This window comes from Leptinotarsa decemlineata, unplaced genomic scaffold, assembly GCF_025532065.1.
Source record: "Leptinotarsa decemlineata unplaced genomic scaffold, Ldec_3_MD MMD2_P_RNA_scaffold_6, whole genome shotgun sequence".
NCBI classification, from domain to species: Eukaryota; Metazoa; Arthropoda; class Insecta; order Coleoptera; family Chrysomelidae; genus Leptinotarsa; species Leptinotarsa decemlineata.
The window spans coordinates 11,102,505-11,130,161 of NW_027412533.1; the positions used below are offsets into that span (position 1 = coordinate 11,102,505).

General features: G+C 34.7%; 1 protein-coding gene across 1 annotated transcript in view; it reads left to right on the forward strand.

Moving 5' to 3' along the window:
• Positions 1-27,657, forward strand: part of LOC111516365 (phospholipase A1 member A) — a 75,644-nt gene that overhangs the window by 21,835 nt on the left and 26,152 nt on the right. Inside the window, exons 3-4 of the mRNA XM_074169964.1 lie at positions 6,150-6,372; positions 20,731-20,920. Of these exons, the coding sequence (XP_074026065.1) occupies positions 6,150-6,372; positions 20,731-20,920 (413 nt within the window). The remainder of the gene's footprint in view (positions 1-6,149; positions 6,373-20,730; positions 20,921-27,657) is intronic.

Genomic DNA, 27,657 nt, shown 5'->3' on the forward strand with positions numbered 1-27,657 from the left:
GTGACGAAACCGACTTTGTGATGCTGAAAGGATCCTTCCTCATCGAAATCCCATACCAATGCAGCATCGAAACCTCCGGACATGGATACACCAACGAGAAGGGAGAAACCAAGGGAAAACCATTATTTCTTCCTGAAATTACAATACACGAACAGAAAATCGAAAAAACCAAACTCCAAGTCGACGATATCTCACTTGACGAACTACGTGAAGTGCAACTCCAAGGAAATAGACTTCAACCCCTAGACTTAACAGGTTCAACTTCTTCCAGCCACCACCCCTGGACGATTCCCTTATATATATTCGCCATTATAGGGATCATTTATATTTGTCTGAAAAAGTTCAGAAGATGCAAGAAAAATACCAAGGATGCCGCACAACCCCAACAGTCTCCAGAAGTTTTGTTTGTCCCATCCAAAACTTCATCTTAGGAGGGAGGAGTTACGTACCGAATAAGTACGTTCAACCAGCCGACTAGGTCTACGACCCGGCCAAGGAGCGCCGACGCTGCAGTATCAAATAGCCGGCATTCCAGGAAAAGCCAACATTATAATTTCTCACCATTTATATTGCATTATTAAAAATTCAGTCTTGATGTAACTTTTGTACGAACAACTTGTCCAAATAAAAATATTTCGTCTTTTTAAAAACGGTCTTCGTTCTTTAAAGTACGTAATTCGTGGGTGGTTTGCTTCACTCACTCAATCGACCGATGTGTGAACCGGTGGTTCGACCGGCAAGGCCGGACGATTGATTTTCACTTCCTATCGTGCGATTTTAACAGATTTTTTGAACTGAGTTTTGATTGTACCCGAGCATGATCAAACACTTAAACTCTGAGTATCCATTACTCCTTTTAACTCTCATTTGATAACAAATGGAACCAAGGGAACCAATGATATGGTTGCAGTATGTCTTGAAACTCAAATCTTTGTCAAGAGTAACACCTAATAATTTTGCAGAGGTAATTTGAACAAGTCGAGTGTCACATATTCTCAGGTTCAGCTTAGGCAGATTGCTTTTCTGTTTAGTATGGAAAGTTATATAACTAGTATAAGATGCGTTATTTGTCAGGGTAATTGTGGTTTTGATAATCTTATTTTGCAAGTGACAGCCATCAAATTCATTGCAGAATAGTAACGTAGCATTGTCAGCATATGAAAAAATGAGAGCTGTAGGGTCTTTCTACAGGGACTTCCAAACATTGACAATTGATAACGACCATCTTGTTGAAGGTACATTTGTCAAATTAGTTGCCACTTTTTTTTTTAATTCATCAATTCGCATCAACCGCTAGGGTTATTAGCGACGGATCAGTACATATTGAAAAATGTTGGTAATGTTTGGTACAAAAATATTGTTTTAAATACGTTGCAATAGATTAATATTGTTCATAAATGAAAACAGTTTCCTAAAGTTGCAATTTTCACCCAAAATATCTTCTATTGTCTCTGAAAACTATGATTCACCCTTTCTTGATGGTACAGTGGGCACTCACACAATATGTGTTTCACGGTTAGAGTCGTATCACATAGATAGCACACAGGTTCGGTGGAGTGAGTGATGAGACAGTTGTGAGTGATTCTAGTATGGCCTAATCTCAGTCGTGTAAGCACAACTTGATGTTTTCTGTTGTTCGGGATGGATTTGTAAGGGCAAATACTCTTCTTCACTTCATGTAGTTTGGAGTTGGAGGTGTCCCATTCAAATTGCCTTGATTTGTTTTGAAGGTGTTTTAAGAAGACCTTCATGTTTGACGGTATTATAGCTGGAAGAGCTGTGATTTCGCCTTCAGTAATCGCTCTCTTAGCTAACATATCGGCTCTCTCATTACCTATAATTCCACAATGTGAAGAGACCCATAAAAGTCTCAAGTTGATTCCGTTATTAGAGATTCTTCGGAGTTCATGTTTTATCGATATGAGGATCGGATGGCTGGGATAGAGTTCAGAAAGAGCGGATAAAGAGCTGAGGGAATCCGTGATAATAAGACATCGTTCAATATTTTCTTCATTTGCGAACTGCATGGCTCTCCATACCGCATAGATTTCTCCCGTAAAGACTGTGGCTGTTTCTGGAAGTTTGAATATAACTTGATGGTTGTCTGTGGTAAAAGCAGCTCCTGTCCCTTCTTCTGTTTTCGAAGCATCTGTATAAATGCAGGTGTATCCAGCATATGTCAAGAGATGGTGATGAAAAGTTTTCGATATTGTTTGGGTGTTTGTCTCAGATTTTTTCAGGAAAGTTAAGCTAGTGTCACACTCTGGAGGAGAAATGCCATTTATTCAGTATGATTTGCCAAATTACTATGGCCGGATATTACAATCAACAACAAGTGCAAATGATGGAATTGATTTATCAAAATGAGTTTCTGTTTGAAAAATTCATCGCGCGCTTCGCCTATTTCACGGTCGCCATAATCGTCCTACCGATAGGACTATTCACAATGTGGTGAATAAATTTGACTCCACTAGTTCAGTAAACGATCAACTAACACCCGTACGTTGACAAAATGCAAGTTTTGGTGAAAACATCGTCGCTGTCTCTGAGAGTGTGCAGGAGAATACGAGGCAGTCGATTTCGGGTCGCTCACAAGAACTCGTCCTTTCGCAGACCACAACTTGGCAAATTTTGCATCGTGACTTGGACCTGCATCCGTACAAAATTCAACTGATACAGGAACTAAAGGTAAACGACCATAGACAACGACGTGTGTTCGCTAATGGGCTCTGGAGCAGTTCGCAACTGCCCCTAATTTTTATAGAAAAATAAATCATATTCAGTGATGCGATCCATTTTTGGATGAAAAGGTACGGAAACAAACAAAACTGTCAAATTTGGGACGATACCAAACCACATGAAATCCAAGAGCGTCCAATGCATTTCGAAAAAATCACTGTTTGGATTTTGTGCTGGCGGCGTCATTGGTCTATACTTCTTTGAGAACGACGTTGGCCAGGCCATCACTGTCACCAACTTCTTTTGGCCTGAATTGGATGAAAATTCATATTCAGTGATGAGATCCATTTCTAGATGAAAGGGTACGGTAACCAACAACATTTTCGAATTTGGAACAATCCAAGAGCGTCAAATGCATCCTAAAAAAGTCACTATAGGTCAATGATTACGAACTTCTTTTGGTCCGAATTGGATGATCTGGATACCAATAATATTTGGTTTCAACAGGACGGCGCTACGTGCCACACAGCTCATGCTGCAATTTGAGGGCAGGGTCACCTCACGTAGAGTTGATATGAACTGGCCACTGACATCGTGCGATTTGACCCCGTTAGACTTTTTCTTGTGGGGTTTTCTCAAGTTGCAGATGTATGCGAATGATCCACAAACCACAGAGGTCCTCAAAGTCAACATAACCCACGCCGTCGGCCAAATTCAGCCTGATTTATGCCCCAGAGTTACGAAAAATTGGACGTTTCGGATGCGCTCAATAAATAAATAAAATACTCTATACAAGTAAAAAAGAAAGGAGTTCCTGAAGAAGAAACATCTGAATTCAAGAAATCAGGGGTATATAAATTAAAGTGTGAAACGTGTCCTAAGGTATATATTGGTCAAACTGGCAGAACATTTAGGAATCGAATCCAGGAACATCATATGAGCTGTGTTTTTTGCACAGAAAACAAGTTCAACATATTCTTTTAGAAGAAAATCATATCTTTAACGAAGAGTTCGATCACCATTATTGAATTTCTTTTCTCAAAAAAAAACGAGAAAGTATTATTATTGATGTAGAAGTGAGGTAATATGCTTTAGGTCTTTAGGTAATCATAATTGAAGAGGTACCTCAGGTATATAAAATTTGTAGAGGTTTAGATAATTTGATGGAGGTAGTCCTAATTGTAGTTACCTATTGTATATAAATATTACCGTAAGAAGCAATTTGTAGTATTCAAATCACTGTTGAAGAAGCTAATGTGTTAGCGAAACATGTCGTGATATATTTCTCAAATAAAGTTTATGGAGATCAAATCGTATGAAATTACTATGGATCTTCATCAAGTAACGGCCGAATCAATCAGAAAAAGAAAAGAAGAAACGAAGAAAAATAAAAAAGGAGGGAGTTCATTTGTATAAATAAAGAACAACAAAGGTGCCAGGACAGACACCTGGGAAACACCTATATTATTCAGATCAGGTGATCAGAAGTTTTGACTTAGTCCGTTAACTGATTTTCACTTTCTGTTTTCTTTCATATAGGAAAGAAACCATTTAACAAATTTAACAATCTTCAGTATCAAATATACACTATTTGATCTGTGGCGCGCTGTATTTTCTATAAGTTCCATAAATTGGGAAATTTTTTCAACGTGCCATTGACTTGGATGTAAACACGAATGCTAAAATTGACCCCAACATTTAACGACCCATCACCAGTTCACCTTGTACAACATTAGAATCTTAAGAGACATTCAATGGAAATACACCTTCGGAAGTGATATCGACGTGACGTAACCATTTTTTGAACCACTAATTGCCAATTCCAATCAAGGCCGATTACAATAACCATAGAATTGATGATATATCGCTAATTCTCTTGCGACATTGCTCATCCGGGGAAAGTAATAAATACAGTCAAAAGTGGCAACCCCACTTGCACTCAAATTTCCATCAATTTATACGGACATAGATTACTATAATTTGTATCGTTGTTTCTGTCGAAAGCGTTTCATTCGTGATATATTCATTTTGTCCTTTTAGGTCGATGGAATATGCTAATTGGACTTTGATAATTACCTTAACGGTTTACAAAATTGCAACACGTATTCCACTATAAAAGAACTTCCCCAGGCTTGTTCGTGTTCTAATGGTGAACGAAAGTAAAACTCAACACATCATTTTTACTTCCAACACCATTTTGGTTAAACGTTTAGGCATACATCTAAATGATACTTTGAACTGGTAAGAACATATTGATCAAACTCAGTATCAAACTGTCTTCTTCGAAAATTGAAAACCTTAATCTCTCAACAGGCGCTATTTAGCTTACAACACTTTTTTCGTTCACATTTATCATACGGGACATTTATCCGGCGGAATGATATTAACGCATGTAGGATATTTAACAAAAAAGCCGTGAGAATAATAGCTGGGGTCAGTTTCTTAGACTCTTGTGAACCTCATTTTCTATTATTGAGAATAATGACAATACTTTCTAGTTATCTCTATTAAATTTTGAGAGATATTCATAAAAATAAATCATCACAAAACAGAAATTGTGATTTCCACGATTTCCACGACTGAGAAAGTCAAGCAGAAATTCTATCGATGTTGAACTCTCGTCATGTAAGAGCTGAATCAATATTTGTTCAAAAAGTATTTGAAAGATCTGTTACAAATTGTGTTTATCCTACTGACGAGTGTGTATTCATGGTAAATATTCCCCAATATTCATGTATGTGTGTATATACAGTGCGATGCAAATGTATGGAATAAATTCTGTATTCGAAAAATAGGCGTCCTTTGGAAAAAATCAAAAACACATCAATATACATATGAGAGACGTTTCGTCACCGGTGTTGGCCTGATGACGTAATCGACAATTTTTTAAATACAAACAGGGGTAGTATTGGCATGTACCTTTTGAATTGTATCTCATTCAAAAGGCCTATTTCAGTGGTCAGCAACCTTTTGAGTTAGAAGAGTCATTCAAATTCCAATTCCATTTGGTAATCCAGTAATTCAGACTTCTTAAATCTATCGATTTCCAAGCATTTTGAATGATTGAGTCTCAAATAATTCTCTTCAATATGTAACACATCATAATCGTTTGCAAATGTGGAGTTATTAAACAGATGGATGAAGGTCGTTTCTAACAGGAATCTTTATCAGAAATTAATTTATTTTCAGAAAAAGTATTGAAATGAAATCATTCTTCAAACTCCCCTTTTTGTATGTAGCAATGCTGGGAAACAATTTGATTTTTTGTTTTTGTGGAGGATAAAGGAATATAAACGTTTTATTCATGACTCGGCTTAATACTAACGAAAAAGTATAAAAAAATTAAAACCGAATGTTAAAAGTACCAAGACAAAATATTCAGATGAGTTAGTCAAAAAAGATAATGATAATATAAAAAATGGGATTTTCCTTCATTAAAACAAAATTCATTCAATATCAATACTTTCCAGACGTACACAAGAGAATCCCGAACTGATAGATACAACCAAAGAAGAATCCCTATTCAATAGTCAGTTCAACAGGGCTTATCCCACGAAAATAGTCATCCATGGATTTGGAGGAGGAAGAATGTACGCCCCAAGTACTGACATGCGAGACGCTTATTTTTATAGAGGAAATTATAACATCTTCATCGTTGATTATGGAACTCTGGTAAAAGAACCATGTTTGAAGGTAAATACATTCTGAATGGACTCATTTATTATATGTTAATTGTAAAAGGTTTGCAGTATTAGTAATAGTAAAACTATTTTAATAAACAGTAATCTTAGGTATATATACAATACAGAACTACCACCATATACAGAAATAATCATAATAGTTAAATGAAAAAATGTAAAAATATAACAGAGAATTTCAAGATAAACACGATAAATCAGAGCGGGATAACTATCAAAACACTTGAAAATTAAGAAAAAATATTAAATATTGATGAACGAAACGAAATATTGAAATAATGAACGAAATTCGGCTTGTTAGGTTATGCCAATTGTCATGATGTGCGTTAAGACAAATGAAGTAATGAAATTTGTGATTGTGCGCACATGAACAATTATTACAATAATGAGTTTCATTTGAAATGAGACATGTATAGAGTACATTACATTAAAAATTCAAATACACAGGCTGTCTGTTTTGATTTGCTGCAATTGTTTCCATTGTATTATAACAAAATATGTCAATTTGAAATCTACCCTTTCTTAAAGTCTTCCTTCCAGTAAACAATATGAGGAATGCCAATTTTATTATCAAGGGGGACACTTTCAAGGACTATTTGTTACCCTTAGAATTTTAAATGAAACGGGATCAAGTGGCACACCATTTTGATTGGCGTTCAATTCTGTTTCCCATGATACTATGACTTATTATTTTTTATGAGCATTTTCCGAAAAATGGCGTTTTAAACTAACACATGTAGTTAGAATTTGCCTGTTCTGAGATGCATAATAAAAATGGTTGGAAGAGTAGGTGGCACTGTTTCAATGTATTATTCGTGGGATTTTTTATTTGTTGGTTATTGTCCTTTTACAAAATAAAATTTAATTTGTGAGAAAGGCATTTCAAACATGAAATCTTTTACACTTATCTTATAAATTGTTTGAAATGTCGTCTATTTTGCTCTCAACAATAATAAAGTCTGTTTTCGAACTTTCCTCTAACATCACGGAAAACTTCTCTAGGAATTGACTGGCATGCTTCAATTCGTCTTTTAAGTTCTTCTATATCAGAAAGGTGTGTTTTATAAACAATGGATTTAAGATGCATCCAAAGAAAGAAATCTAAGGGTGTCAAACCTGGTGATTTCGAATGCCATTCACCTGTTCCCCTTCTGCGAATCATTCTATCCGGAAATCTCTCGTTTACCTAACCACTGTCGGACGGAAAGAAAATTATGAGGTGGAGCACCGTCCTGCTGGAAATGTAACAGACCCTTCTGCAAAAGTTCATTACCTTCTGCATCCATTCGACTTTCCAGCTCGTGAGTTGTAAGAGGTTCGATAGTCTCTTCAAGCATTTCAAGGTACCGATTGCCAGTCGAGTTTTTTTTCAGAAATTATGCACCAATAATGGCATTTCAAAAAATACCAGCCCAAATATTAACTTTTTGTGGATGTTATGTATGCCATTATCGAAAAATATATGGGGTTTCGTCACTCCAATAGCGACAATTTTGTCTGTTAACATTGCCATCTAGAAAAAATTAACACTCATCGTTGAAACAAACAGAAGATTAGGGATGGTATTGACTCGATGAAATATGATTTCACAAAACTATATTCTTCTATCATAATCATCCTCGTAGAGCTCTTGATGAAATTTATGCACTTTCAATGCTTTTCTTACAGTCTCGCGTGACATTCCCGTCTGTTCTGATACTGATCGTAAGGAGCTCATGGGGTCTGCAGCAAATGTTCCCAAAACTCCAATTTGAGCTGCTTCATTTAGTACTGTGGAGTTCTTTTTTTTTATTTGTTACTTAACCAGTTTCGTAAAACTTATTCACCAAATCAAGCACATACCGATTACTTATACATTACAATTTGGGTGTGCTTCGTTAAAAAGACATGCCGCCCTTCGTGCGCACTTTCCAACTTCACCACGAATTATAATCATTTCAATTCTGTCTTGAAGAAGGTAAGCTATTTTTATACTTTCATACACTTATTAAAGTAATCACTAAACAATCCTACAGGTATAGTCGAAGTAACCGATATAGTAATTCTTGAAGCTTCGGCGAACTCAAATGCCAAAAAAAACAATACAAAGGAATAATGCCGCTACGAATTAGTCCACGTGGACTGAAGAATACGCAGTTCGTATTGGAGTCATAATATTAAATTTGAAGTCATGTTACGGTGACCAATAAAATGTGAGGATGGTTAGAAGAGTCGTGTTGTCAATGTTCAGTTCAGGAACTGATCGTGATTTGAGTGTTGAAATTCGATATTGGTGAAGTTATAATTACTTAACATTTTTGTTATTTGTTTAAAATGTGGCGTCCTTGGACAAGTACTAATAGTAATAACGAGTGTGATAACAACGCAGACTTTTTCCTGTATAGTGATTCTAATAGCGCTGTTGAACAATGCGAAAAAGAGATACCAGTGAATAAGATTCGGATGCATTTGAATATTGAAACACAACAGTATGTTTCAAGGTATATAAGAATCTACATATCAAGTTTGGTTTCGAGGGAAAAAACTATTACAGCAACATCAGATTTGACCGAAATTCCTTTCTCAACTATACGTAAAATAGTCAAAAACAAACCTTATGAACGCGATTTGATGCGGGATTACCAAAACCTTCACATGTTCATCTTATAAAATCATAAAAAAACAATATACGACTATTACAAAAGCAATGAGATTTCTACTATTGAAATCATTAGGAAGAAATTGAATACTTCCGGCCATAACGTGAGCTGCTGTGACAAAACTCTTCAGAATTAGATAAAGAAACTAGGATTTAGATTTAAAATAATAAACAAACATCAATCAGTTATGGAAGGCAGAAGAATAGTGGAATTGCGTAACCAATACTTAGAACAAATAATTAAATATAGACAAGAACAACGGCAAATTTTCTATTTGGACGAAACATGGTATGCCACTCACGACACAGTTACGAAAGGGTTCGAGAATGTGTACGCCTAATATGCATGCAAACAAAGGATCGCGACTAATCATTGTGCATTGCGGAGGAAGTAAAGGATGGGTTCTGAATTCTTTGAAATAAACTTGAAATAAACTTGAGGACTGCAATGTTGACTATCATAAGAACATGAAAGCTAATATTTTCGAGGAATGATTTGAAAACACATTGATCCCAAATTTGGATGCGAATAGTGTAATAGGTCTTGACAACGCTTCCTATCATTCGCGACAGCTCATCAAAGTACCGAATAAAAATTCGAGGAAAGATAAAATACAAAGTTTTTTAATGGATAACAATTTGTATTTTGAGGATAACTATACCAAAAACCACGATACACTCAAAACGGTATGCTACTCGTTAGTTCCAAACGCGTCCAGTTCGCGCAGATGACGTGAGTGCGAAGCATATCGGGGTTGTAACTTCGTAGACTTGCCTAAATTCAATTTGAATTTCTCACAAGTTCTCTGTTGTGCTGTGAAGTTTAAGAATTATTATGAAATTATTGTCAAGAGTGGTTTTCAAACATTTTTAATTAGCTTTTGTCAATTTAGTGTCGTATTCGAAGCTTCAATAATTAAACAAAAATACGAGTAGGTAGGTATATAACTAAGAATGCCTGGTTGTGCGGTTTTTGGTTGTAATAATTACAACAGAGTGACAAAAGGGACCAATATTAAGTATTTTCTATTCACAAAGAGCAAAGAACTGTCTAAACAATGGATTTCAGCATGTAGGAGGAAGGACAACATCAATTTGAAAAATGGTGTGTATTAATTAAAGCAATGATGACACATAATGTATTAGGTATTCAATGGTTTTCAGCAACTATTTGTTCTATTCATTTCCATAAAGATTGTTTCGAAGATTTATCAGTCCGTATTTTGAAAACTGATGCTGTGCCCACTCTGAACCTCTTATTTAAGAGAAAGCAAACTGAAGAATCAGAAAGAAAGAAGAAAGGAGAAAATCCACTCTTTTACCAGAGCAACAATTGTTAAATTATGAAGGTAGTATTTCCACATCACTACAATTAAATACTGAAGAGATAGAACAACCTGAACAAACAAACGTAGATAGCACTTGCAGTACTTCAGTTCAGTCGAATGCACAACAAAAAACAGAAAAAGAGAGGTTAGGTTCTTTTATCAAGCGAACTTATTGTCACTGTGAATATTGCCTCTAATCGATTTTTTTTCTTTATGCATTTTTAAATTTTTTTCAGAATTGCGGAGTTACGTATAGCAGAACTAGAAGAAAAGGTTGCACATTTGAAATCGTTAAATAGGGTGCTGTGCGATGAAAATTCACAGCTGAAGAAAGATATGGAGACATGCAGAAAATCATTGGAGAAATGTTTTTCGTCTAGTCAAATAGAAAGACTATTGAATCCCCATAAGAATCTTAGAAAGTGGTCAGCAGAGGATATTGCATCTGCCATATCATTGAGAAGTGTTAGTCCAAAGGCCTATCGCTATTTGAGAGCGAACGCATTGCCCCTACCAGCACTCTCTACTTTAAGGAAATGGACTTCTCCATTCAATCTCAGCCCCGGACTTTTGACCAATGTTATCAATCTCATGCAAAAAATGTCATTTCAATTGAAAGACATTGAAAAGTTGTGTGTTATTTCCTTCGACGAAATCCATTTATCCAATAGAATTGATATAAATAAAAAGATGAACAAGTGATAGGCCCACATAAGACTTGCCAAACTGTAATGGCACGAGAGCTGATTAGTAACTGGAAGCAACCAGTGTTTTATGATTTTGATCAGCCAATGAAAAAAGAAATTTTAAACCAAATTATATCTGCATTATTCAATGCCGGTTTCACTGTGATAGCCATAGTAAGTGACATGGATCCTACGAATATGAAATATTTCTCGGAAATGATTATTGCTCACGATAAGGATTGTTTATTCCCACATCCTTGTAATGAATCTATGAGGATTTTTTTGTTTGTCGATGTACCTAATCTAATCAAGTTATTGAGAAATCACTTCATTGATCAAGGATTTTGGTTAAATGATAGGTACATTTATGGATAAATCCTGTTTCGAAAGTCTCCTGGATATATCTACATCAGAGCTTTCTATAGTACATAAAGTCAGCAAGTACCATATCGAATTGAAGGGAACTGAAAGACAAAAAGTTAGACCAGCAGTGCAACTGTTCTCTAATTCTGTTTCGAAGGCAGTTTCATATTGTGGAAAAAGCGGATTAATGCCATCAGAGTTACCCTGGGAACAAGTATCAGACTTCGTTCAGCTCATTAACAGATGGTTTGACGTTATGAATTCGAAAACGAAAATAAGGGCTAACGAACCATCTAAAAACGCATTTGGTATAAATTTAGAGGATCAGAAAAAAGTACTAGAAAAAACTTCCAATGTGATTAAAACACTACGAGTGGGAAAACATAAATCCTTGATTCAATTTCAGAAAGGTATACTTTTGAGTAATAGATCAATTGTTGAGCTCTTCCTTTATTTTCAGAAGAGGCACTCTGATGTCCAATATATTCTTACTACGCGACTGAATCAGGATATTCTGGAAAACTTCTTTTCTTACATGAGAGGGATGGGGTCATCTAATAATCGTCGTTACTCGGATTGAAATAAAAATAAACAATGACTCATTAACTTATATAACGGGTTATGTGGTTCATAAATTCAAGAAAAAATATAATTTGGGAACGGAAGTTCTTCCAGATTCTTTCAAAGATTTGGATTGGTTGCAATTCATATCAAGGGGAGGTCTTCTAAGACCCAATAACTCATTCCTTCAAACAGCACAAATAATGGAAACCGAATTTCAGAAACATTATCCAGAGAAAAAGGTATCTTCAAAACTTTACTCCTCTCCTCTTACGTTATGAGTGTATCGTGCCAAAAACCAACTACTTGAAGATTCACAGACAAAAACATTTGAAAAAGTGTATGCCCTTGAGAGTATTGCTGAAAAGTATGGACACACGATATTGAGACTTCCCCCCTATTTTTGTGTTTTCAATCCCATCGATTTGATTTGGGGAAAATTGAAACAAAGCATCAGGCGTAAAAATAATTTTCCAAAATTTGATAAGAGGGTGATAGAGCTAGTTAAAGAAGAAGTATCTAATATTACCGAAGAATACTGGCAGAAAAGGAATAAAAACGTAATTTGATTTAAATGACGACAGTGATAGTGAAACAGAGAATACGGAAGAGGAATTATCAGAAGCTTTCAATTAAAGTTAGTGAAGTATTTTTGAAGCGATCGTTTATATATACACTCTTGAATTTATGTTTAACAACCTCTATAATCTTCAGTGTTGAATTTTAAAGTTGGCACCCTGGTTCGTTCAACTACCTGTCCTTCCATCTTACCTAAAAACTCCCGATATAACCGATTTTCCAATTTGCACATTTTAGTTTCATACTTGATTGGTCGTATTAATCAAATTAACTAGTGATAATAGACAGGAGTGTTTTTATTCATTTCATTAAAGTCAGCTCAAAGTCAGCTATATCCATTACAGTAGTATTCACAATGGTATGAAATGAAACACATGAGCCATATGAACTAATAACAAATGAGGTAGAAGTGATCGACTTAAAAAAATGTTGCTTTTCCAGAAGTGCATGAATCTGGGTTATCAATTACTTGCTAAAATGTTTCCACGATTACTTATGAATCTCTTTGCGGATCTCAATATTCCATCATGATTTCCCACCTACCTTGTGTCACACAACAGGATTAAAATTTTCCATGTTTCGAAAAAATTATTCACTCTCAAAGTTTCGAACTGTTATACAGAATTTTTGAGGAAGCTACCTATATCCTGGCTAATACCAAGCTGGGCATTAGATATGTCCAGCAGACGTGTCCCCTCTATCCAACAACAGAACCAAGCTGAAATAAATCGAGTAGATCACCTACAGACCGGTTTCGAGATATTGCCTCTCATCAGTGCAGGAAAGATCCGACTCAAACAGCAATGTGCCTGCGACTCGATGGATTTCAACGCGACTCGAATGCATGTATAAAACCATCGTCTAAGAGAAATATTGTTAACTAATGATGTAGCTGAGAAGAAACTCGGATATTAACAAAATACAGTAATATATTATTTGAAAATATATCTGAAACAAGTACCACCTTACCACCTATTGAACGTTTAAACAGCTTTCAGGGGCATGAAAAAATAAATTATTGAAAAACATTATATAAAATATTATAAAACTTTCACAAATGGCTTCATAATAAGATTACATTATGGATATATAACTCAATTGAAAAAGCATTCTGATATATGATATTCATTACTGGATATAATTCATCATTTCTTCAATATTTTAACTTTTACAATTGAACAATAGATCTTGAATGTATGAACTTGGCAGAAGTTTTCTTTTGATATGTGGTTTGAATCCGAACGTGAATTGAAGTAGATCACTCTGTCACCGAGCTAGGAAATAAAGTAGGTGAATATTTATTATGCCTACATATTACGACACTCGTACATATCTTACATATTTGTTAGTGCACGAAACATTGCTACCTACTTTCGAGGAAAATGACACGCATTCATAACTTCGATATGGAAATTGAATTAATGTAGAAGTGAACATCGATGGTAGTGATTATTTTAGGCAAAATAGATAGTTGAACCTGTAAAGCTTGTTTTGAGTTGGAGAAAATAAATATGTAAAAATAATACCTCGAAATACTCATGTCTGTCACCGAACCTACAAAGGTACTATAGTCTGTCTAGAAATGAGAGAAACTGCAGCAGTATATCTATATATATTTGAACCATAGGCGTACTGCATTCAAATCATTTACTCTCAACGAATTCAATAAATGAATATACAAAATTTATTCTTGAAACATCTCATTTATAACAAAGAAAATAACAAATAGTTTGTATACAAAACATGTGAAAATATGTCCAGTAGTAACCAAGACAATCTCCTACAAATTATACCGTCAACAGACGCACTGCACCTATCAATAGGACCGACTTGGCTTTTTCCATAGAAAGAAAATATTATATTTATTTTCTGTTGGGAGTTTAAAGGCCACGGTAGAGGGGTTAGTCTTAGCCTTAGCACCGTATAGAAGTAAAAGTGTTCACTTCTAGGCGGTGGTCATAGTGATATTCTTCAGTTTATTTCGAGAGCGCGTTGAATAAAAAGGTATACATCATGGAAGCTAGTTGTTCGGGAAGCGTCCGAAACTGTCAGCATTGAATATAAATAAAAAAACGATTGTTATGAATGTTCATAATTCTTCAAGAATACATAAATGCGCGAGTATGACCGGTGTCAATAGATCGACAATTTTTAGAATTCTTCAGCAACTCAAATAAAACAACAGCTTTTTGGAACCGAAAGTATTCACTGGCAGAAAGGGTTTGGTTATCGACGAAGAAGTCAAGAATTCAGTTAGGAGAACAGTTACTCTTTTTATATAAAAAGCGAAATACTTACAATAAATAAAGTGTTGTCAGTTATTCGTGAAGACAGTTTCCTGATATGAGAAGAACTAGATTATGGAAGATATTACAAGAGCTGAACTTCATTTTTGAAAAACAAGATAAAAAGAGCATATTATTAGAAAAATCAGAGGTTGTAGAAGGGAAATAAACAAAGCCAGAACACTGGATAAATCTATTTTTTATTTGGATGAAACATGGATCAATGCAGTCATACCGCCTCAAAGGTTTGGCAAGACCAGAACATCAAACCTCTAAAGTGTGTCTTTCAGTAGGTACAGCCACACTTTTCTAATTCTTGAAAATGGCTTCACAGTCGAAGCCAATTCTATTATTTGTAAACTTATCTGGTGACGTTTCGAAGACTGTATCCATCTTCATTACCAAACCTACGATCAATTTGTTATTGCCAGTGTCAATAATATTAGTATCAAATTGATTTATATCTGAAGACGAACTATAACTACAAATTATGATGTTTTGATTTAAATGGGTGGGATAAAGAAAATGGATAATCTTCAAAACGTCACCAGATGATACATATTTATTTTTATATGCAAAAATTCATAAATTGAAGTTACTGACAAATTAGATTTTTTTCAAAAAGCTAATTTATCGAATACAGTAATTTTTTTACATTTGTCTTTATTTTTAAATTTATTGTTTTGATAATTTAGTAGATCTTTAGAAGGAAACAATCCTAAATAAACAAACTATTTCAAATACAAATTGTCCTTCTCAAAATAAAATATTTAAACAAAATTAGTTTTCACGATATTTCAGTTATATCATTGAAAAATATATATTAATACCCCCAGTCCTATACTATTTTAACGCAATATGATAAACAGGGTCGGCCGCCTCTGTTGAAGTTCTTTGTCGCGAGGTACTATTTTAATGGCTCCCTAGACGTGCCCTCAAGAGGCATAGCGGGTAGTAGTATCTCAGTAACTTTTTGAATACATTTCAGTGCCACTTGCTTGAGACGAATATGTTGCTTTCTCTGATGTAACAGCATGTTTGCATTCTTGAAATTCTCCCACTCTCAGATAATACCGAATGTACTATAGTAAATGCCTGTCGGAAAACATTCACTCCGCCGGCTAATACCACGATGGGCATTTAATTATATCCGACATACATGTATGCAAGATACCTCACAGAAGTTAGTTGTTGTTTTGTTCGTTGTTTTGTTTTTCGTTCATCCAGTAGCAGAACTACTCTGAAATCAATCGAGTAAATCATCCACAGAGCGGTTTCGAGGTATTACCTTTCATAAGTCCAGGAAAAATCCGACCCTCACAGCAGTGTGTCTGGAACTGGATTGATTTCAACGCGGCTCTAACTCGACTGCATGTATGAAACCTTCGTCTAAGAGAAATATTGTTAACCAGTAACAGGTCCATCTCATGATGTAGTGGAAAAGAAACATCCCATGACATGACATGAAACATGACATGACAAAAAGATGTTATCTTTTTGTCAACCCTTCGTAATTTCTCCTCGATATAGTCCTCAGACTATATATATATATATATATATATATATATATATATATATATATATATATATATATATATATATATATATATGGGATATAGTCCTCAGACTATATCTCCTCGATATAGTCTGAGGACTATATCGAGGAGAAATTACGAAGGGTTGACAAAAAGATAACATCTTTCAACCAATCAAAATGATTCAATCTACAGTATCTATGAACGTTTTGAAAATCGTATTTTGCCTTTGCAAAATAGGTGCGGATCAGTCATAATAAAGACTAATTGAAAAATATATATTTCAATAAACAAATAAATTGATTTATTATTGGTAATTTTGATACAAATAATAGTTTTGATCTATTTTATCTACTATTCCATGCAGATGAAAGACATTCATTTATGTCTCATTAAACCTAATTTTATATCTGTTTTGTGAATATTTATTATAAAAGAAAATAAAAAGTCTAACGGGGTCAAATCACAAGATCTCGGCGCAGTCCTGTTGAAAACACATGCCGTTGGTGTCCAGATCATCCAATTCAGGCTAAAAGAAGTTGATGACAGTGATGGCCTGGCTAACGTCGTTCTCAAAGAAATATGGACCAATGACGCCGCAGGCCCAAAATCCACACCAAACAGTGACTTTTTCGGAATGCATTGGACGCGTTTTGATTCAATTTGGTTTGATAATGTTCCAAATTCGACAATTTTGTTTGTTCCCGTATCTTTCCATCCAAAAATGGACCCCGTCACTGAATATGATTTTTCGATGAAAATTAGGGGCAGTTGCCAACTGCTCCAGAGCCCATTAGCGAACACACGTCTATGGTAGTTTAAGTTTAGTTCCTGTATCAGTTGAATTTTGTACGGGTGCAGGTCCAAGTCACGACGCAAAATTCGCCAAGTTGTGGTCTGCGAAAGAACAAGTTCTTGTGAGCGACCCGTAATCGGCTGCCTCGGATTTTCCTCCATACTCTCACAGATAGCGGAGATGCTTTTTGGCAGATCTTGCGTTTCGTCGACGTACAGGTGTTGGTCGATCGTTTACTGAACCAATGGACTCAAATTTATCCACCACATTGCGAATAGTCCTCTCGGTAGGACGATTATGGCGACTGTTAAATGGGCGAAGAGCGCGGTACATTGTCCTAACAGAAGACCCATTTTGGTAAAACAGTTTTATTATTTGCACGTGTTGTTGAATGCTATAACAGTCCATAGTGATTGGGCAAAAATACTGAATAAATGACAACTAATTTGACAGATGTAGCTTCAACAAAATGGCCGTTACCGATTGTCAAAGTTCGGAAGTCCCTGTTGAAAGACCCTATATATGTAATTTCCAATAAGTATTGCATGAGAAACTTTTTTTATACATAAATAGCATACATATTGTTTGGGAACTATAAATATTTGTTTTCCACTCTGAAAGGTTTTCGATTTTGAATATTAAATGAAAAATTTTGAAAATGATCATTAAAAGTGGGTTTGTTTCCAATAACTTTCCTAGATTGCCTATTTCACGTAGGTACTACGGGACTACCATTAAATTATCATCGAAACGGGATAATTTTTTATGAGAGAATAGTTTTTGTACGATGAACTCTCCTAAAAAATATGTCTTTGTATAAAGATGGAACAGTTGCTGATTGGGTTAGCGTGAATGGCTTGTTTCACTCATTCAATCGACCATCAAGTGAATTGGTAGTTCGAACCGAGAGGCTGTACGACCAATTTTCACTGCCTATCATACAGTCCGTGCTAGGAATCGCACGTTAAAAGGATAAATATCGTTAATCCTCAGCTCGCACAAGTTTCGACTTTTGAGGGTTGTCGTTCGTAGGGGAGCGAGAGCTGGTTAACGAAAAAAACAAATTTCAACAGGTTTTCAACAGATTAACAGAAAGCCAAAAAGTTTTTTTTTTCATAAAGAAGCATTGTTACAAAAATACAAGTGAAGTTCAGTGGAAAATGATCAGAACTGAAACATAATTCAAAAATTTCAAAAACTACACCTCACGATTTGATCTTCACAAATTTCATTTTGAAAAATATATTACAACATATTTCGCTAGCACAGTAGCATTTTCAAGTGATTTATACTTCAAGTTGTTCTTACATTAATATTTATACACTACAGGTAACCATAATTGAAACTACCTCAAAAAATTACCTAAACATCTTCCTAAGGTACCTGTTTAATTATGATTACCTGAAGCATAATACCTCACATCTACATCAATAATAATTCTGTCTCGGTTTTTAGGAAAACAAGTTCAATAATGGTGATCTATTCAAATCCAGTTGGTCATTCATTACAATATTTGAATTTTTAAGTTTATGAATTTCCATTGCTTCCAAATGATTCAGTTTCAAACCTTCATTTTCTATGTGCAAAATTTCGAACTCTCCATCAAAGATATGATTTTCTTCTAGAAGATGATTTGAATATGTTGAATTTGTTTTCTTATTTACATAGCTCGTATGATGATCCTGGATTCGATTCCTGAATGTCCTGCCCGTTTGACCAATATATATCTTAGGGCACGTTCCACACTTTAATTTATATACTCCTCATATCTCGAATTTGGATGTTTTGTCTTTATTACTTTTAACTAACTTTGCCAACGTATTACTTGTTCTATATGAAATTTTAATATCTCGTTTCCTCAAAAATGAAGCCCCTTTTTTCCGTTGGTTGTTCAAAATACGTTAAAGCTCTATAATTTTGATTATCTACCTTATCAATAGGAAAAACATCTCGAATCGCTTTTGCAAAGACTTTCTTGGCAAGTATTTTGTTTATTAATTCGGCTTTAAACCCATTGTTAACCGCAATTTGTTTGATGATATTAAGTTCTTTATTGAAATTATCTACTGAAAGAGAAACATTGACTAATCTGTGAATCATGCTATTATAAGCTGCTACTTTGTGTTGATAAGGATAGGTAGAATCGTGATGTATAGTAATATCCGTATAGGACGGTTTGTGATAAATTGAAAAATCATGTTTGTTGTTTATTCTACTAATTGTTAGGTCCAAGAAATTGATTGAGTTGTCTGCTTCTATTTCAATAGTGAATTTAATGTTTTCATGAATTTTGTTAATATCCCTATGAGAAGTATCTAATTGCCTCTTAGTACTTGTAAAACATACGAAAACGTCATCCACATATCTATGCCAATACAAGAAATTCTTAATCACAGGATGTTTAAAGAATGACTTCTCTAGATTATCTATGAAAATTTCTGCAAGTAAGGGGCTTTATGGATTTCCCATAATTAATTAAACCTTTTGAGGAGGAATAAATATTATTGTTGAATCGAAAATAATTTTGTTTGAGAGATAACGACAAAAGGTCAATTATGTCTCGTTTTATGATTGGGTTCACTCTATTTTCATCTAATAATTCTATTACTAAAGTAATAGTATCTTCAAGAGGTATGCTGGGAAAATATTCTGCACATCAAAGGATAGTAATTTTGCGTTGTCTGGTAGAGGTATGTTCTCTATTTTATTGATCAAGTCATATGAATTCCGTAGACTGAATTTTGGTTGGAAGTTACAATGGTTCAAGATGATATTGAACAGCCTTTCTGATAATTTCACTGATGGTGCAGTGACAAAGGAAACCACTGGTCTAATTGGATAACTCTGTTTGTGCAGTTTTATGAGTGAAAATAATTTGGGCATTTGGTGGTTCATCAATGTTAATTTGAACTTTTCCCTTTCAGTAAAAAGTATGTTTAAATATTTCAAAAAATCTTCCACTTGTCTTTAGAAAGAATTAGTTGGATCACGTTTCAGCATTTCAAAATTTCCTAAATTCAAGAAATCAAGGGTTTTGTTGACATAGTCGACTCGGTCAATAGCAACTACAGCGCATTGATTTCACAAGTTTCAACTCATTCGTAAAACTACCTTCCTTCAAAATTTCAAAGTTGTAAGTTCTATTTTCATTTCCAATGTTATATTTGAAACCTTTTTCTATCAACCCATTTTCAGTGTCTGTGAATTGAACCTTCGATAAATTTATGAACTTCATTTTACTTCATAAAATTTATGATTCGTGAATTTTTTTCTAATAGGTAGAAGTGGTTTCTTTTCTATTAGTGAATTTAGTTGTTTTTTTGAATGCAGTACTTTTTATGAATGATTCGATTAACTTGTTCTCTTACCTTAAAATCTAAAATATCGAATTCTAAATTGTAATGTAAGAACAACTTGAAGTATAAATCACTTGAAAAAGCTACTGTGCTAGTGAAACATGTTGTGATATATTTTTCAAAATAAAGTTTGTGAAGATCAAATCGTGAGGTGTAGTTTTTGAAATTACTATGGATCTTCATCAAGTAACGGCCGAAAAAAAATTCAAAAACTCTTTATTTATAGCAAATGGAATGGGCTCCAAGATTTTGTGCCAAATGCGTTGCCCAACTGATTCGTTACTTGACTCATCATCCAAGAGGACTTCGTGCGGACGATCTACATGTGATAGGATACAGTGTGGGGGCACACATAGGAGGATTGGTAGCTAACTACTTAGATCCTGTCAAAGATGGGAAGCTTGGCAGAATCACAGGTAAAAAGCGAAAGTTTATCTCATACATGCCTTCATCCTCACCTTCTTTCTAAAAAGGTGTTATGAACATTGAACGTAAGTCATTTTTATGGACGGAATCAGAGTTTTTATTGACATTCTTTGGGTATTTTCACCTTCCACGGTCTGAAAAATATGAAAATATTAATGGAGAACTTTATTCACGTCTAGGAAGGGCAAACTTTTTAGTTCACGTGCAAACTTTTAAGTTCACGTGTCTACGTCTTCAGAATTGACAAAATCTGAGTATATTCGCAATTTTTTGGAAGCAATCAATTAAAAAAAAACTCTATATAAAGATGTGTAGATCATGCAAAGAAGTAATTTTCAAATACAAACTTGCAGAAAAGGCCTTTTGAAACACTTACTTTCATAAAAACATTGAACTGTACGAACGAAAAATAGTTTCGAAACAAATACGTACTGAACACTGAATTATACAAAAAACTTTTCTGTATTCAGTTTGTATTCCAAACATTCGTCATGGAATTTAATCAGATATATTTTACAGGATTGCTACACAATATAGTAAATAATAAATAAATAATAAATGTTTTAATAAAACATTTGAACCGTAAATAAAAGATGTAAAATCTCACTTACCTGGTACAGTGTCATCTTCACTGGTCGACATCCGATGTTTCGGCGTATCACTTACCTCATTGCCTCTTCAGCACCAAATGTGAATATAAGATAAAGAACTCAAATCATTCACAAAATTACGTCTTACGTAATTTTACGTCTTTACGTATTGATTTGTTTCTCTCAACTTTCAATTCAAAAGGAGTTTTGAAAGGTGAATTATATCAATATTGTTGATTGACTTTGAAATATTCGATGTAGTATTTGTGTTATAGTATGTTGCATTTTTGCCACTACCCATATTTTTCTTCAATACGGGTAACCAAGTACGATCCTTTTCTCAGAAGCGGTTTGAAATACACTGCGTTCCAGATATTAGAATACGAGGGTGATCTGAAAAGTTTCCGACCTCTAATGAAGATAGCAGCATTCGAAAATAAAAGCCGGTGAATTTCGTTGTTCATCTGTTGACAGTTACTCACCAAAGTTTCAGCCATTTTGGAAGCGCAGTTGAGTGAGTTAATGTGAGTGTTTTTATGAAACTGGACAAAATCCAGTATCGAGCTGTCATTAAATATTTGATTTGAAAGGGAATACGCCTACGCAAATCAAAGATGAGTTGGATTCTGTATATGGCTGCTCTGCACTATCATTTACCACAGTGAAATTGAGCAGCTGAATTTAAACGTGGCCGTAAGAGCTTGGGAGACGATGAACGTTCGGGACTTCCAAAAATTGCAAGTATCGACGAAAACATTGCCAAAGTTCACCAGATGGTGCTAGACGACCGCCGAATTGAAGTGAGAGAGATAGCAGAGCTTATGAACATGTCAAAAGAATGTGTTTGTCACATTTATGCATGAGAAAGCTGTCTGCGCGTTGGGTTTCGCGTTTGCTCACATCAGACCAAAAACGTGTTCGAATTAACATTTAAACGCTCTCTTGGTGCAATTTAGGCGCAATAAATCCGAGTTTTGGCGCCGATTAGCGACTGTTTTTAGGATAGTCATAGAGTTATTTCAATCGAATATCTTCAAAAAGGAAAAATTATTATGGAAAAATATTTCGCATCATTACTTGAGGAGCTGAAGGCAGAACTTGTGCAAAAACGGCCACATTTGCAGAAAAAGAAAATCCTGTTTCACCAAGATAACGCACCGTCTCACACCTCAATGGTTGCCATTGCGAAAATCCACGAATTACATTTTGAACTGCTTGACCATCCTCTTTACTCACCTGATATAGCCCCAAGCGACTTCTATTTGTTCCCTCATCTGAAAATTGCGCTCGGAGTTCGAAAATATTCGTCAATGAAGAAGCAATCACCTTCGTGAACAATTAGGAGACTATGTTGAAACATTTTTAAAAAATCTTAAAAAATCTCTTATATTTTTGTTAGGTCACAAACTTTTCAGACTACCCTCGTATATTCCTATTTTTCAAGTTTACATTTCTTAGCGACTGGTGCATTGGCAATCATTTTCGTCTTGTGCCATTCCACTCGGTGTTCATAGTCGGATTTTAAAATGTGCTCTTATAATGTTTATCCTGTCAATTGTCTCCTTCTGATGTGATCTTGCTCACTTTCAGTGGTCACTAGAACTTTCACCACAAGAACAAGGTAATCTAATTTTTATATTCGTGAAAATTGGGTGGGTGTAACTCTTAACACTTCCATAACTTTGACAATTTCATTCAAAAATATTTAGCAACTGAATTTCGTAAAATATAAACAACGCCTTTTGTTACTAAAAGTCTCCTTTGATTCCTGGGACTTACATAGTATCTTCGTTCTCACGGGTACCAACACTTATAAATGAATAATGAAGAAAAGAGAATTGAAACTTTTTTATGTTTTTTACCACAATAAAAGTGGTAAAAAACATAGAAAGTTAAAATTCTCTTTTATGCATTATGATTTCCTACCAGGTAGTAACGGCTACATCCATCAATTTATAAATGAATATTTGTTTCTTCTTTTGTGTTGTTGGGATATGTGTATGAGAGTATACCAGTGTTATGAAAGAATCTCTGACATCATATCTATTTCCAGTTTATTTAATCTACACATGTATAAAGTTCTCCACTACGATTTTAATTTTTTTCAGATTGTAGAAGGTGAAAATCCGCTGATAGGTCGATAAAAAACTCTGTTTTCCCAAAAAAAAAGACTTTTGATCAATATTCATCTGCACATAGAAAATGTTCAAAATAGAATGCAAATGAACATAGCTCTCCGCAAACCTGCGAATGAAATGTTACTTTTGAGAAAAACAGAATTTTCAGGAAAATCTTACGTTTTGGAATTTTCCAGTTACCGCAACTAAAATAAAATCATTATTTCGGTTACTGTACATATTTTAACAAAATCTCGAAACACCCCTACCTTCAATCCCCGTCGAATGACAGGTACAACCCCCAATTTTTCAAATGGGAAGTATATGCTTGTGATATATCGTGAAAGGTCTCTTCATTCTCTATTCAAAAATGTTATCGCTTTCAAGTTTATTGCAACAATTAAGATAAAATAAATTTAAATCATGTGGTTACCAAAATTCGATTTCATGTTAGGGAATTGATAATAAGAAAGTAAGAAAAACCATAGCAATGTTCTTTTTAGATGGTATCCTTGGAAAAACTGTAAATAATGTCCATGACAACTTCAGTTTGAAACGTCTTCTCAACTTGTTTTGTATATTACAACATTAGTTGTCAGTATTTGACAAATGGTTGGCTTAACGGAAATACTCAGGAGCTCATGGAAGACGATTTTGACAGAAGAACTTATTTTTGTGAGCAAATGATGGACATGTTGAATAACAATATCATCCAATCAGAAGACGCTATACTTTCTGATGAGTGTACTTTGTCTCTCAAAGGGCATGCTAATCGTACAATTGCCGCTATTGGTCAACGGAAACTCCTCACTGGATAAGAGAAGAACACGCACAATACCCTCAAAAGGTTAATGTTTGGGCAGGGATTGTAGGAAACCATATCATTGGATCCTTTTTCATTGAGGGCAACTTGAATGGTGATAATTATTTGACACTACTTCAAAATTATGTCATTCCAAATTTAGCAAAATTATATCCTGATCCAGGAAACTCTCAAGTTCCAGTGAATACGATATGGTTTCAGCAAGATGGAGCACTACCACTACCAAATTAATGTCCGGCAATACATCGATACATTTTCCAATCGATGGATAGGGAGGCGAGGATCGATTGAATGGCCAGCGCGGTCACCTGATCTTTCATCATAGGATTTCTTTTTATGGAGATATGTAAAGAGCAATATGTATAAAACTAAACCTTCAAATTTGAATGACTCAAAAGAAAGAATAACGCTTGCGATTAGGTCGGTCACGCCTGATATGTTAAATAATGTTAGAAGACAGTTTTATTTGAGATTAGGATGTTGCCAAGACGTTCGATGTTTTTGAGTGTAATTTATGGAATTTCGGTAACCACATGATTTTAATTTATTTTATCTCAATTTCTGCAATAAATTTGACAGCGATAACATTTTTGAATAGAGAATGAGCAGGCCTTTCAAATGATATATCACAAACCTATACTTCCTATTTAAAAAATTGGGGGCTGTACTTGTCATTCGAAGATAATTGAACGTAGGGGTGGCATTTTCACGTTGAAAAATGTCGAATGATAATTTACATTTGACATATTTCGGGATTTTTTTAAATATATACAGTAACCGAAATCATTTATTTATTCCATTTGGCTTTTACACACTGTATATTTATGCTATTGCTATTTTGAAACTTATAATTATTTATACACCATTCTGATCGTAATGATGGGTCTGTTGTTTATATTTATATACTGTACATTCTATTTTAGTGTATCTCTCCCCTAAGTGTACTTTGACTTGACTCATGCTCCCCGCTTGACCTTCCAAGAAGAAAACAAGTGATGGGAAAATATTTGAGTTGATCTAGTATTATCTAGTTACTTCGAAAGAATATGATTTCAAATGTTCAACAAGTCGAATGCCAAATCTACGAAAAGTTAGTCATATGTGTTCTGTTATCAGCGATAATAATTTCATAAAGATGGAGGTGTAGTAACGGTTGATATATGTGAATACCTATTTGCCTAAAGTCTTGCCAGAAGATGGGTTTTGACACCCCCTATACCTGTGATATGAATCTCATGAAATGAATGAAATTTTCATTAATATTATTATTATTATAAGAAAGGATGTGTTCTATTTTTGTGATTGAAGAGTTGCTTGAGTGAATTTGCATATAAGTGGCGTTAAAAGGACTTTCGGTTTAACTTTCTAATCCATCTTTTAATATACTTCATTCAGACGCAGGGCGCTTCATTGATTTCTGTATATCGGGCAGACTGTGATTAATTAAAACTTGCAATTGAATTCGTATGTACCTGTAATCGCGAAACTTTTCCTTTTTGATAATCGGCAGAGAATTATTTCACTTTCACTGAACTTTTTAACTGTCAGGAATTTACGCCTACGTTTTTTATGTTATTGATAAATGGGAAGATTGGGAATTCCAAGAGAAAATAGACAGATATGTTTTACATAATATGAAAATCACCAGTAATTCCTCGTGACATAACAATGTAGATTATGGATACATAAAATCAGCATTGAGAGAGAGTTCTTTGCCATATTCCTTCCACGAATGAAAATAATAATGTTAACAATTTATTCAGAAACAATATAGGTACAATAATTTAAAGATATTTATTGAACGTGAATAAATGAAAATCTACAGGAGGCATTGGCCTGTACGTGACTTTCAGTATGATTTGAGTCCAAAATGATGACATGCATAAATGTTTTAAACTAGGATCACAGTAAGATTGGCACAAAAACGATTGGTAAGAATAAATCACAAAATACAAAGAATTTCTTGCTGGAAATTAGATCAGCCTTAGCAAAAAACAAGAGATAGATAATACATTTTTGAGCTTGTTTAGCATTACGCGGTTTAATGCCTGGAAAGTTTATCTTTTCAGTATACACGAACGAAATTGGAGGTGCGCCCTTATGAAATAATTTTTTGAAATTTTTTTATACAACCAATTTCTGTGTCACAGTGTATTTTGACAAGATAAAATCCAAATAGACTTTTGCACTATTATCAACAAAATATTCTGTTAGTGAGAAAGAGTACTGGTAGTTGATATTAGTATTTGAGAACTGGTCATTTCATAGAAACAATGTAAAAAACTGTGGGCTGAAATGAATAGTATATTGATTTTAAATAACCCCCTGTTTTTGTTCGGTACTCACAATAGATCTGTTTCATGTATTATTATTATTGATTTCTTTTTCCCAAAGGGTAAGCTGGTCGGGCGCTATTCCCTATGCTCTGACACATTTGAGAAGGCGCGCCAGTATTGATAACCATTGACCACTCTCCTCACCATGAGGTAAGTGATCATTGGGTCCGAGAATCATGTGCCCTGAGGAAGCGCAGTGAGCCAAGAATGGCAGCCTTCTGCATTTGTCCGGCCTAGATGATTCCACCAATGACTCCAATAATCAGAACAACCATCTCAATAGAGTGGTTGGTTGGAAAGAACTACATAATTATCATTATTGTTATTATTATTTTTTCCTAACGTTGCGTTGGTAGGACACTGTCTCCGAAGCTCCGATACATTATTATTATTATTATTATTATTATTATTATTATTATTATTATTATTATTATTATTTACCGTAGTATGCGCTGGTCAGGCGCTATCCCCCTAAGCTCCAACCACCACTTCCTACACAGTGGGGTAAGTGATCATTGGGCCCAAGAATCATGTGCTCTGTGTAAGCGCAGTGAGCCAAGAATAACAGCCTTCTGCATCTGTCCAGCTAAGATTTCTTCCTTAGTGCGGCAAGCCGGTATGATTTTGAGTTTTGAGAGTAGAAAGGGCATCATTCCAGAACAACCATCTCGACAGAGTGGTCTGGATAGAGTCTGCGGAGTTCGAAAAGAAAATCGCGATATTTTATCAGTTTTTTCTCCTCATTTCGGATGATATTCATCTCGCCACGACAAATATCGTCTTGCTCTGGTGATCGAGAGGGACTACATCAGGCTCATTAGCTTTTATGAGCCTGAGGGTGGGGAACGAATAGTTCCAATA